The sequence below is a fragment of the Hevea brasiliensis genome, chromosome 9, assembly GCF_030052815.1.
Source record: "Hevea brasiliensis isolate MT/VB/25A 57/8 chromosome 9, ASM3005281v1, whole genome shotgun sequence".
Lineage (NCBI taxonomy): Eukaryota > Viridiplantae > Streptophyta > Magnoliopsida > Malpighiales > Euphorbiaceae > Hevea > Hevea brasiliensis.
In genome coordinates this window covers 10,893,607-10,907,658 of record NC_079501.1, presented here as the reverse complement: position 1 = coordinate 10,907,658, position 14,052 = coordinate 10,893,607, and the positions used below count along the sequence as shown (strand labels likewise).

The 14,052-nt window shown below is 32.5% G+C and overlaps 1 protein-coding gene across 1 annotated transcript; it reads right to left on the bottom strand.

The window, feature by feature from the left end:
• Positions 1-11,232: 11,232 nt before the first annotated feature.
• Positions 11,233-13,107, bottom strand: LOC110668459 (putative pentatricopeptide repeat-containing protein At5g40405). Its single transcript, XM_021829694.2, has one exon. It carries the CDS (start codon positions 12,992-12,994, stop codon positions 11,363-11,365), a length of 1,632 nt encoding a protein of 543 aa, XP_021685386.2. The 5' UTR covers positions 12,995-13,107; the 3' UTR covers positions 11,233-11,362.
• Positions 13,108-14,052: the final 945 nt, after the last annotated feature.

The following is a 14,052-nucleotide window of genomic DNA, read 5'->3' as shown; positions in this document are numbered from 1 at the left end:
ATTGAAAAGAAAAAAACTACTTAACCCTAAGCACAAGCGTAACAACATGATTTTTTAAATGATCTAGAAGAATCAGTTAGGGATTTCCTTCGATGGATGATGATCATATAAGAATTGCTTCACTGAATACATTTGTAACTGTCTGGTTGAGAGAGGCTGATCATAATCATCTATTGTAACTGAAACCAATATTAAAGATCACAAGGCTGAAAACAAGTTGCAGAAAATAGAGTGTTCTTGAATTCTTGGTAATATATACGTGAAAACCCATATACATTTATTATTTATTATTATTTTATTTTAATTAGTTAATAATAATTTAATATATTTATAAAAAATATATATATTTTATTAGATGGTCTGCTTATTTATTTTTAGATATATATATATATATATATATATATATCTATATATATATATATATATATTATTTTTGAAATTAAATATATATCTGCAATCTGAACAACCCAGTTGAATAATAACTCTTATCCCATTCTACACCTAATAGAACTCTTGAAATATATATATACCCTAATCATCTCTTCTGCTAAACTTTGCTCTCAAAACCTATTTGTCACCTCCTCTTCCTACCAAATACTCTCAACAGGTATTTTCATAATCTTTTATTTATTGTTATACATATACAGATATATATAAATTTACGATTTATAATCTGATGTGCGCAGATAATTCTTAAATTTTTATTTATCAATTCATCACCTTTGATTATATTTTTAAAATAAAAATTTTCGTTCTTTGTTCAATAATGTGTGAATTTGATTTTATTTTCTCTCCTTAAACCGTTACAATTACTCTATAAATTTATTTTCCTTCTCTTTGACTATTGGTACTGAATTGGATTAATCATAATTACTGTGAAACGATAACTTTGAATTTAGATTTTATATATATATATATATATGGGAAGCAATTGGAAGCATCCCTATTATCCACGCATTTGAATCCCTTCGTCTACGTCTGTCCAAGGTTTATATATATATATATTTGAATCCCCTTGTATCCACGTCCGTCCAAGGTTTATATATATATATATATATGTATATTAAAATTATTTTATTTTATTATTATTTAATATTTCTTTTATATATAGGAGATTCAAATATTCATTCTGTCAGCTGAAATTGTTTCTCTTTTATTGAATCTAACTATTGTCTTGGAGGTTCCAGGTGAGTGGTAATTATAGTACATGGCACCGTTTTTGTCCCTTTTAAAATTTCTTAGCATTAAGTTTGTTATTAAATGAAATTTTAAATCAATATTTTAACAATGATTTTATATGTGATTTTCTAGAATTTTATTTTATTATTGAATTTTATCTCCATTTTTATTAAATAATTGATTTTGCCAACTATCTCTGCATTAGACCCATTAGGATTCTGGGAACAGGCCTTTAATGTATTTATATTGATTGATATTTGACTATAAAATTTACCGATGTGTTATTGAATTGATTTGAGATTGATTTGATTTTTATTGAATTGATTTGAGATTGATTTGATTTTATTGACTCTCTGAAACTATTGAAATACACTATTGGAATTGCACTATCAGTTATTATTTGCTATCTGAAATTTTTATTGATTTTGATTGATTTGTATAAATTGATTTTCTGTTTTAAATTGGTACCTGTGCCCAGTATCTGTTTCTGTTATCTGGCCCCGCCGTGTGGACTATCACGGTATTAGGTTGCATTGTCGAGTCATGCATCATTGCAGTTTATGGTTTGCATTAGTATCATATGCATTGATGTCTGTGAAGGAGGAGGAAGGTATCTGATATCTGGTAGCGCGCTTACCATCTGGCTTTTGGTGATGTGGGGTATCATCACCCTGGTGCACTGTATCATAAAATTTTTATTAAATGAATTTCTTTTATATATATGATTTATATAAATTATTTTATTAATGATTTTGACAGCATGAGCATGATTTTATTGAATAGAAATTTATTGTGAAATTAATAAAGCGTCTGCCTGTTCCTATTTCGTTGTGTGCTATAATTATCATTCACTGAGCATCTAGCTCAAACCACGTTTTCACTCACATTTATATTTTTTATCATCGGAAATCTGCGGTGATCAAAATATTCAGTCCATTTTCTGGAGAGGGACAATTTTGATTTGTTCTCATGGTATGCCCGAATTCATGTTTTCTCGGGCTAATAATTAGTTTAGTTTATTGAACAGTTTAAGTTTTTATTTGAAATCTATAGAGACTCCGCAGTTTACTTATGGGATATTTATGATGTTTATTCAGCATTTCGTTTATTTAGATTTTGTCTATTTTTGGGATTAGTAAGTGACAATATATTCATTCAAGATACTCTGATAAGGCTTGCATGATTTAAGAATACTTAAATTATGCGCCGGTCACGGTTCAGAATTTTGGGTCGTGACAAAGTTGGTATCAGAGCTCGGTTAAGGTCTAGTAAACTTGCGGAGCATAGGATCCTTAATGTCTTTTCAGTTTATCATTACTTTAGATATCTGCGTCCTTCGTACTTTTTCACCTGTCTTAATTTGGCTCACATTTTCAGATTTAATACTTGTTTATTAAAATGAATAGGTGCCTCTGTTAAACGTAAGAGGAGAGCTAGGGCCAAGGGTCTTAATGGTGCAAACCTTGATCCAACAAAGGAGGTACCACCTCAAACTATTAATCAGACATCTGAATAGACGCCTATGGCTAAGACTGGGGCACAACCATTCCTTTGTTTCTCTATACTTTTCCACGATATTTAGTACACCACCTACTTTGTTAGAGTATCCATTATCTGTATCAACACCAATGGGGAATGCAATAGACACTGATATGGTGTATAGGGGATGTATAGTTCACATTGGAGAAAGGAAATTAGCTACAGATCTTGTTTCTTCAGATATATTTGAGTTTGATGTGATTTTAGGCATAGATTGATTAGCCACTTATCACGTTTCATTGGATTGTCATAATAAAGTTGTGTTCTTTAAAATTCCTAGGGAGGAAGAATTTTAATTTCAGGGAGATCGCAGTATAGCCTCTAGTAATTTTATCTCAGTAGTGAGTGCTAGACGATTATTGCGAAAGAGGTGTAAAGGGTATCCAGCTTATGTTAGAGATGTTCAGGTAGAAGGTGCAGGTTTGGAGAATGTTGCAGTGGTTAAGGAGTTTCCTGATATGTTTCCAGAAGATTTATCAGGTTTAACTCCGGAGAGAGAGGTAGAGTTTGGTATAGACTTAGTTCCTGGAACTGAGCCCATATCTATGCCACCTTATCGTATGGCACCTGCAGAACTTAAGGAGTTGAAGGAGCAACTACAGGACCTATTAGATAAGGGGTTTATTCGCCCTAGTGTTTCTCCATGGGGTGCTCCTGTGTTATTTGTATGGAAGAAGGATGGGTCTTTGAGAATGTGCATTGATTATAGGCAATTGAATAAGGTAACTGTGCGTAATAAGTATCCTCTTCCACGCATAGATGACTTGTTTGACCAACTTCAAGGTGCAAAGTATTTTTCCAATATTGATCTTCGATCTGGGTATCATCAATTGAGGGTCAAGAAAGAAGACATACTCAAGACGGCCTTTAGGACTAGGTATGGACACTATGAATTTCTTGTAATGTCTTTTGGTCTTACCAATGCTCCGGCCGCTTTTATGGATCTCATGAATAGAGTTTTCAAGCCTTTCTTAGATCAATTTGTTATAGTGTTCATCGATGACATTCTAGTGTACTCAAAGAGTAAAGAGGAGCATGAACAGCATTTGAGAATTGTCCTTCAGATCTTACGAGAACACAAGCTATATGCCAAGTTCTCAAAATGTGAGTTTTGGTTAGATAGTGTGGCCTTCCTAGGCCATACAGTATCTAAGGATGGGGTGTGCGTTGATAAGAAGAAAGTTGAGGCAGTGCTTCATTGGCCTAGACCCAGAACTGTGTCAGAGATTCGTAGTTTCTTGGGTTTAGCAGGATACTATAGATGGTTTGTTCAAGACTTCTCTCATATTGCAGCACCTTTAACTAAGTTGACACAGAAGAATGTGAAATTTCAGTAGTCTGAGGCTTGTGAAAAAAGTTTTCAGGAGCTTAAGACTCGTTTAACTACAACACCAGTGTTAGCCCTTCCATCTGGATCAGGGGGTTATGTAGTATATTGTGATGCTTCTAGGATTGGTTTAGGATGTGTATTGATGCAGCATGGACAGGTTATTGCATATGCTTCTCGTCAGTTGAAAAGGCACGAGCAGAATTATCCAACTCATGATTTGAAAATGGCTGCAGTAATTTTTGCTTTGAAAATCTGGAGGCACTATCTGTATGGAGAGACTTGTGAAATTTTCACTGACCACAAAAGTCTGAAATACATTTTTGACCAACGTGATCTTAATCTTAGGCAAAGAAGATGGGTAGAATTGCTGAAGGATTATGATTGCACCATACAGTATCACCCTGGAAAAGCTAATGTAGTGGCTGATGCTCTAAGCAGGAAGTCTTCTGGTAGTTTAGCCCATATATCTACCAAGATGAGGCCTTTGATTGGTGAATTACATGGGTTGCTAGATCAGGGAGTAGAGTTTGAAATCATAGCTGGATCATTCTTAGCACATTTTCGAGTTAGGCCTATCTTGATTGATCGAATTAAGACTGCTCAAAAGAGGGATTCTCAGCTGTGTGAGATTATAGATAGTATTCATCAGGACCAAGCTCAAGGGTCCATGTTGAGTGATGATGGAGTTCTTAGTTATGGCACTAGACTTTGTGTCCCCAATATTGATGAGTTGAGAAGAGAAATCATGGAGGAGGCACACCATTCTGTTTACACAGTACACCCAGGTTTAACTAAGATGTACCGTGATTTAAGGGAGCATTATTGGTGGGGTGGCATGAAGAGGGATATTGCAGACTTTGTTGCTAAATTTTTTACTTGTCAGCAGGTTAAGGCAGAACATCAGAGACCATCTGGGTTACTTCAGCCATTGCCTATTTCCGAGTGGAAGTGGGAGCATATTGACATGGACTTTGTTGTGGGTTTACCTAGTACACGAGATGGTTACAATGCAATATGGGTGATAGTGGACAGATTGACAAAATTTTCTCATTTCCTTCCTGTGAAGACTACATATGACTTTGCTAAACTTGCACAGTTGTATATAAACAAGATTGTTAGTCTTCATAGAGTTCCAGTTTCCATTGTCTCTGATCGTGGTACTCAGTTACTTCTCGATTTTGGAAGAAATTCCAAGAAGCTTTAGGAACACGAGTAGACTTTAGTACTGCTTTTCACCCTCAGACGGATGGTGATAATGTAAAGGACCATCCAGACATTAGAGGACATGCTTCGTGCATGCGTTATGGATTTTGGTGGCTGTTGGGATCATCATTTGCCTTTAGTGGAGTTTGCTTATAATAATAATTATCAGGCAAGTATAGAGATGGCTCCATATGAGGCATTATATGGTCGAAAGTGTAGGTCACCGGTTTGTTGGGATGAAGTTGGAGAAAGAAGGCTTACTAGACCAGAGTTGATACAATTAACTTCAGAGAAGGTTCGACTAATTCGTGATCGACTTTTGACTGCTCAAAGTCGACAGAGAAGTTATGTTGATCCTAAGCGTAAAGATGTAGAATTTATGATTGGTGATCATGTATTTCTGAGAGTTTCCCCTATGAAAGGAATCATGAGGTTTGGGAAGAAAGGGAAGCTTAGCCCTCGTTTTGTTGGTCCATTTGAAATTTTGGAGAGAATTGGAGCAGTTGCTTACCGTTTAGCCCTTCCACCTGGTTTTGCACATGTACATCCAGTTTTCCATATTTCTATGCTTAGGAAGTATGTACCAGATCCATCTCATGTTTTACAACCTCAAACCATGCAATTTAGGGATGATATGTCATATGAGGAGCAACCAGTAAAGATTTTAGATCGACAAATTAGGAAACTCCGGTTTAAGGAAGTGGCTTTGGTCAAAGTCTTGTGGCATAATCACTCAAGTAGTGAGGCCACATGGGAGGCAGAATCTGAAATGCGAGCCAAATATCTTCACTCATTTGATTCTTCAGGTTAGAATTTTGTCTATTCAAATTCGGGGACCGAATTTTTTTTTAAGGGGGGAAGTATGTGGAAACCCATATACATTTATTATTTATTATTATTTTATTTTAATTAGCTAATAATAATTTAATATATTTATAAAAAATATATATATTTTATTAGATGGTCTGCTTATTTATTTTTAGATATATATATATATATATATATATATATATATATATATATATATATATATATATATATATATATATTATTTTTGAAATTAAATATATATCTGCAATCTGAACAACCCAGTTCAATAATAACTCTTATCCCATTCTACACCTAATAGAACTCTTGAAATATATATATACCCTAATCATCTCTTCTGCTAAACTTTGCTCTCAAAACCTATTTGTCACCTCCTCTTCCTACTAAATACTCACAACAGGTATTTTCATAATCTTTTATTTATTGTTATACATATACATACGATTTATAATCTGATGTGCGCAGATAATTCTTAAATTTTTATTTATCAATTCATCACCTTTGATTATATTTTTAAAATAAAAATTCTCGTTCTTTGTTCAATAATGGGTGAATTTGATTTTATTTTCTCTCCTTAAACCGTTACAACTACTCTATAAATTTATTTTCCTTCTCTTTGACTATTGGTACTGAATTGGATTAATCATAACTATTGTGAAACGATAACTTTGAATTTAGATTATATATATATATATATATATATATATATATATATATATATATATATATATATATATATATATATATATATATATATATTAAAATTATTTTATTTTATTATTATTTAATATTTCTTTTATATGTAGGAGATTCGAATATTCATTCTGTCAGCTGAAATTGTTTCTCTTTTATTGAATATAACTATTGTATTGGAGATTTCAAGTGAGTGGTAATTATAGTACATGGCACTATTTTAGTTCATTTTAAAATTTTTTAGCATTAAATTTGTTATTAAATGAAATTTTAAATCAATATTTTAACAATGATTTTATATGTGATTTTCTAGAATTTTATTTTATTATTGAATTTTATCTTCATTTTTATTAAATAATTGATTTTGCCAACTATCTCTGCATTAGACCCATTAGGATTCCGGGAACAGGCCTTTAATGTATTTATATTGATTGATATTTGACTATAAAATTTACCGATGTGTTATTGAATTGATTTGAGATTGATTTGATTTTTATTGAATTGATTTGAGATTGATTTGATTTTATTGACTCTCTGAAACTATTGAAATACACTATTAGAATTGCACTATCAGTTATTATTTGCTATCTGAAATTTTTATTGATTTTGATTGATTTGTATAAATTGATTTTCTGTTTTAAATTGGTACGTGTGGACTATCACGGTATTAGGTTGCATTGTCGAGTCATGCATCATTGTAGTTTATGGTTTGCATTAGTATCATATGCATTGATGTCTGTGAAGGAAGAGGAAGGTATCTGATATCTAGTAGCACGCTTACCATCTGGCCTTTGGTGATGTGGGGTATCATCACCCTGGTGCGCTGTATCATAAAATTTTTATTAAATGAATTTCTTTTATATATATGATTTATATAAATTATTTTATTAATGATTTTGACAGCATGAGCATGATTTTATTGAATAGAAATTTATTGTGAAATTAATCAAGCTTCTGTCTGTTCCTATTCCGTTGTGTGCTATAATTATCATTCACTGAGCATCTAGCTCAAACCACGTTTCTCTTGCACATATATTTTATTGATCGAATAGAGTGCGGTGATCAAAATATTCAGTCTATTTTCTGGAGAGGGACAATTTTGATTTGTTCTCATGGTATGCCCGAATTCATATTTTCTCGGGCTAATAATTAGTTTAGTTTATTGAACAGTTTAAGTTTTTATTTGAAATCTATAGAGACTCCGCAGTTTACTTATGGGATATTTATGATGTTTATTCAGCATTTTGTTTATTTGGATTTTGTCAATTTTTGGGATTAGTAAGTGACAATATATTCATTCAAGATACTCTGATAAGGCTTGCATGATTTAAGAATACTTAAATTATGCGCCGGTCACGGTTCAAAATTTTGGATCGTGACAATATATGTAAACCCATCATATTCCACCACCACCACCATGCATAAACAGTGGCCATATTCAATATGGACAAAAAAATTCAAAGCTATATACTAATTTATGATGATAGAATTAATTAAGGTGATATTTTATTGCTTGCCCTTTTAGAATTGTTGAATCCGTGGGTAAATAGCAAAAAAGGTTTTCAAATTTAGACAAATGAAATATCTGACGCCATTAGAGGGCCTTCAACAATGAAATATATATGATTTTTTTAATTTTAAAATAAATAATGTTTTAATTCAAAAAACTGGAGAATTCAACTATTAGACATGTGAACGGACCTTTACTGCAGTGTGGACCGAGTGTGATTTTCTAAACCATGTATGATATAATTAGGACAAAACAATTTTGTAAGTTTGGAATTAATGAGAAGGTGGTTAGGGAGTGGACGCCATAACTGCTCCCACCGCACGCAAACAAATATTTCTGAGATTTCTTAATTTATGTAACAAAAATAGATTGGTGCATGATTCAGTGGCAAAACAAGGTAATTTAATCTAATTACTTGTATTTGTTTCTCTTGCTACTTAATTTAAATATAGGCTAATTTATAACCATAAAAACGATTATCACAGTAATTGAAGATTAGGTAGTAGCTATATATAGAAAGCAATTGGCATATATATATATATATATATATATATATATATATATATATATATATATATTAATGCTTGCATTTTAAGATTTCATTAGTTTACACATGCGTTTCAGAGTTTAGATCAAGATTTTTCACTTTTTCAAGTCACTGCGAAAGGGAGATGAGGGAGAGTTGTAATTACATTGAAAATACATGAGAGGAAAACGTGCAAGCAATCAGTGGGAGCTGAGGAAAATGAGAGGAGAAAGTGTGACTTTCTGAGTAGCATGGTATAATAATAATAATAATATTAATAATAAATTTATACAAATTTCTTCATTCTCTATTGCATTCCTAATGGGACCACCAAGGTTGTGACTTAAATTTCCCTTTTATTTATTATATATGTATATATAAATTTTATGGGTCAATCTCAATTCTCATGCATGGATTAGAGAAATTTGTATAGTGAGGACACAAAAAGTTTGAAATTCAACCCAATTTGTCCATTTCCGTGTCGTTTTCATCGATGAGAAACATGAGTCACTTTTTTTTTTTTTTATTAGTATTTATTTCTTCAAATGCCGTTCGAAAATGGGTATATCACCTACAAATTAACGAAATATACATATGATATATCAACTCACACTTTACCCTTAATTATATCCGATTTCTAAGTTGTAATTAATTAATAATATCAACTCACAATTACAATTATGATTGATTGTAATTTGAGATTAGTGTGAAATTTACTTGGAATTGATTTCTATTACTTGGCATTAGATGGTAACATTTGAAAAGGATTGAGTGTTTGTATATATAATCATTGAACATATTAGGTGGGATGGGATTTTCATGAGAGCATACAGGCGCAAATTAAACTCCTGTATATGAAAAAACAAATAATTTAAAGAAAAAAAAGTAGTTGAGACTTGAAATTTCAATTAATCTTCTGAATTCTGATGACGTCTTAATTTCTTTAATTTTCATGCATGGGGCGGCTTAGCTTAATGTGATTGTGAACTAACTATATGTTTATATCCTCATAAATTATCTACTCCTTCATCAACCCAATTAAAAGATTAGATTCCCGTTACTTTGAATAATCTAAATATCATTATCCAAAATATTGATAATAATTTTAGAGAAAATTTTAATTGAATTTATAAAATTATAACAAGTTACATTTAATCGAAATTATGGTAAAAAAAATTATTAATTGGTTAATAATAATTTCTCTAAATAAATTAATATAATCATAGAGATAAAATTGAATTTATTTTTGCTAATTAATAAGATATTAGCATGGTGAAGAGGTACTCGTTTTGCAGTGCAAGTAATCAGTGAGCAATTTCAATCAGAAGTGTTTCCCTCGATTAAAGTTTATAAAAATAAATAAATAAATATATCTAAATGAATTTTGATGAGTGATGGGCAATTGATTTGATTAACGAAGGTAACCAGAAACAAACACAATCAAATTTTAATTATATTGATATTGATACTAAAAGTAGCACGTGATGACTTGACCTCAACGATCATCATCAAAGGTATAAATGTAAATACCTAAACAGTCACATGGAAACAGTCTTATTGGGGATAAATACAAAAATAAAAGATATGCTATTATTTTCAATTAGATCCTGTTTTTATAACTTTACAATTAAAGCCTTTTTTTTACATATATATATATATCCACTAAATAGAATAAATTTATAAGTTTAACAATATATATAACTACTAATTAATTTTAATTCAATAATAATTCTCAATTTTGAATTCCAATTGAAGTCAATTTTTGAAAGTGAAATACTCTATGACCATGAATCATAGGTAACAGAATTAGTCATAGACTGTTCATCAACAATGCATATGGTATGTGGACTATAACATAACTCATAAAAAAATAAATAGATAAATAAACATCTTGGTCCTGGGCTTTAAGCTGCTTATCTCTTGGCCCATCCATGAAAAACATTTTCTGATTCTACGTACTCATATAACTCAGCTATAAACAAACACTGAGCCCATGAGAAGACTGCAATAATCAAGAAAGTTATGATAGCCTCAAACATCAAGTAGTAAAGGATTATCCTTAAATGGTATGTACTTAGTTTGGATGCTTTTGCTTTAGATATGCTAGCTAATTGTATAAGAAGGTTAAAGTTGGGTGAACTTGGCCCGAGAAGGATAACTGATTTAAGAGGCCAAGCATCATGCAGCCTGTATGCTTTCTTAGTTAGACATGTCACACCAAATCCCAATAACAGGGAAGGGGGCAAATGTGCAGCAGAGTATGAAGGCAAATGTAATGATCAACCATTAGAAAGAATATGTATAGAATATAGGCCTGAGAATGCATTTAGTTTGATTGATCTAAGTAAGGTGTTCCACTTAGGAATTTGAAAAATCATAGAATTTGTTAAATTTTAAGCTTTGTCTATTACAGCATACAGAAGGTCAAAAATTAGATTAATTGTTTTATAATACCATGAAAATCCCAATTAAATGTTGCGGTTCTTCAGAAACCTAATTGGAACATCTTCCTTTCTGGTTGATGAAACTAAATGCAAAAGCAAAATTCTCATTGTTATAAAAGCTCCTTCTCTTCTTCAATATCAAACAGCAAAGAATCAGAATTAGTCGCATAACCTGATAATTTCATCCTCTTAGAAATATCTTGTAACACGACCTCAATATCACCATACTTTGGGTGGGAGTTATCTCCAACAAGAAACTCATGAGCTTCACCATCAATCTCTATAACACTACAACCAGGCTGTTTCCTTACACCATTGACCTTCATAACTTGGCGCACATTATCAACCTTTTCCCATTTCTTTGAATCAGCATATATATTTGATAAGAGAACATAGGCCCCATGATTCTTGCTTTCTAATTCAATTATTTTTCTCGAGGCAAGTTCACCCAATTCCATATTTTTGTACGTTTTACAAGCATTGAGCAAAGCACCCCAAGCACCAGTATGAGGCTTCAATGGCATGTCATTGATGATATTTAAGGCTTCATCTAAGCGCCCAGCTCGACCATACAAATCAACAATGCATCCATAATGCTCAAGTAGAGGCTCAATCCCATAATCTTTTCTCATTGCGTCCAAATACATATGGCCATCCTCAACCAATCCAAGCCCACAACAAGCCCTTAAAATCGAAAGAAAAGTTATCTCATTGGGCAAAACCCCCTCATTTTGCATGAGGGAAAATAGTTCGAGGCACTTATCACCGGCTCCATTCATCGCCAGCCCATTCATGGCACTACTCCATGTGTAAACATTCTTTTCCTTCATTCCCCAAAACACTTCCATTGCTTTATTCATGTCCCCACATTTTGCATACATATCAATGAGTGCAGTCCCTAATATCACCGTCAATGGAATCATATTTTTCTCAATATACCCATGGACCCATCTCCCATGATCCAAAGCACCTAAATTGCTACAGGCAGATAAAACTGAAACCATTGACACTTCATTAACCTTGACACCCTCTAATTGCATGAAATTAAACAAACGCAATGCATCCCTTGATTGCCCACACTGTGTGTACCCAGCAATCAATGCACTCCATGCAACGGGGTCCCTCTGAGGCATTGAATCGAACAATTCTCTCGCAAAACTAATATCGCCACATTTGGCTAACGCGCTCACCATCGCTGTTTGACAGACCAAATCTGGGTTAGGAATTGATTCAAACACCTGGTGACACGAACCTAAACAACCCAATTCAGCATACATAAAGATCAATCCACTTTGAATATGTGAATCGAATTCAAACCCATATTTTATAAGAAAGCCATGGACAGACGGGCCAGTCCCCCTTGCCAAAAGCTGCGCAGAGGCTCGAACGAGGAAATTAAAAGTGTAGTTATCAGGCGAAATACGTTTATCAGAACGGAGGATTTCATTAAAGAAGTGAAAGCTGTTTTGAGGAGTAGAGGATTTAGAGTGGGCTCTGATCATGGAATTCAAGGCAAAGAGAGTCGGGGTGTGACATTGGTGAAGGACAAGATTGGAATAATCAAGATTATGGCTTTTGAGGGCAATGGCAGCCACAAATTGGCCTAGAAAATGAGGGTCGTTGAGATAGCCGTTAATGAGAAGTTGGGTGTGGATTTGCTTGAGCTCTTTAAGACAGGCACGAGAATCTACAAGAGAAAGAATAGAGTGCTTTGAAACAGATCTGAAAGTTAAGTAGCTCATTACCGTTGGTTTCGTTCTTTAAATGCGTTTGCGTTATGAACTTTTCCCCCGTTTTTGCTTCATTGGTGTATGGCTTTTCTTTTCGATAAATTATTTAGCCACGCTGTGAATAAATGAAATGGCAGCCCATTAAATATTTAACAAATATATAAACTCTGTTATTAAAATAAATTGCCTGATAGTTTTCATTTTTGAGTCCATTTTCATATTTGTAATATTCACACTCATCTATTCATACTTATATTAATTAGTTTGTCACATAGATTACTTATATAAAAGTACTGATGTATTCCATAATTATTCTTTTCTGCATGGACACTCAGCACACCAAGAATTGTATATAATAATATAATATATATATATATAATATATATATATCTGTGTGTGTGTTCAAAATATTTACATATTTTTTTTTTTTTAAAAAAAATAAAAATTGTTTTTGTCTACATGTCAATCTATAATTAATTTATCATTTTTTATAATATCATGATATCAAATTATAATTATATTGTAAAATTATTTCAATGCACTGATGTATATGTTCTATCACTCACATAAAAATATGTTCATTTTTCTTATTTCATGAATATATTATATGAGTGAAATAGCATCCAATTTATGTGCTCTCTAAAGAAGGATTATTTAGTGCGTGGAGTTGCGTCCCTCCCAGCCAACTTTCTAGCACAGCGAGAATAAATTGTCCCACGAGACCCTACAACAGGATTAGTCTGGACAGTAAAAATGGTAATTTCCTTTCTCGTCAATCAGGATTTACTATCTCCTCTAACCCATAGAGAAGATTTAACAATATGACAGTTGGATGTTCCAAGTATAATGGTTTCAGGTCGAAGGTGCAGGCTTAGTTCTTAACCAAAGATATTGAGCAAACCATTTAGGTGATAAAGGAAAAAGCACAGATGAAATTCCTCGTGCACATAACATAATCATGGAAGTAGGCCAAACTGCGTATTTATGTATATATATATATATATTCTTCTCAAAATTGTAAGAAATTAAAACTGCATACAGTTGCATTGAGGGGATTGGAGGCAGCTAGC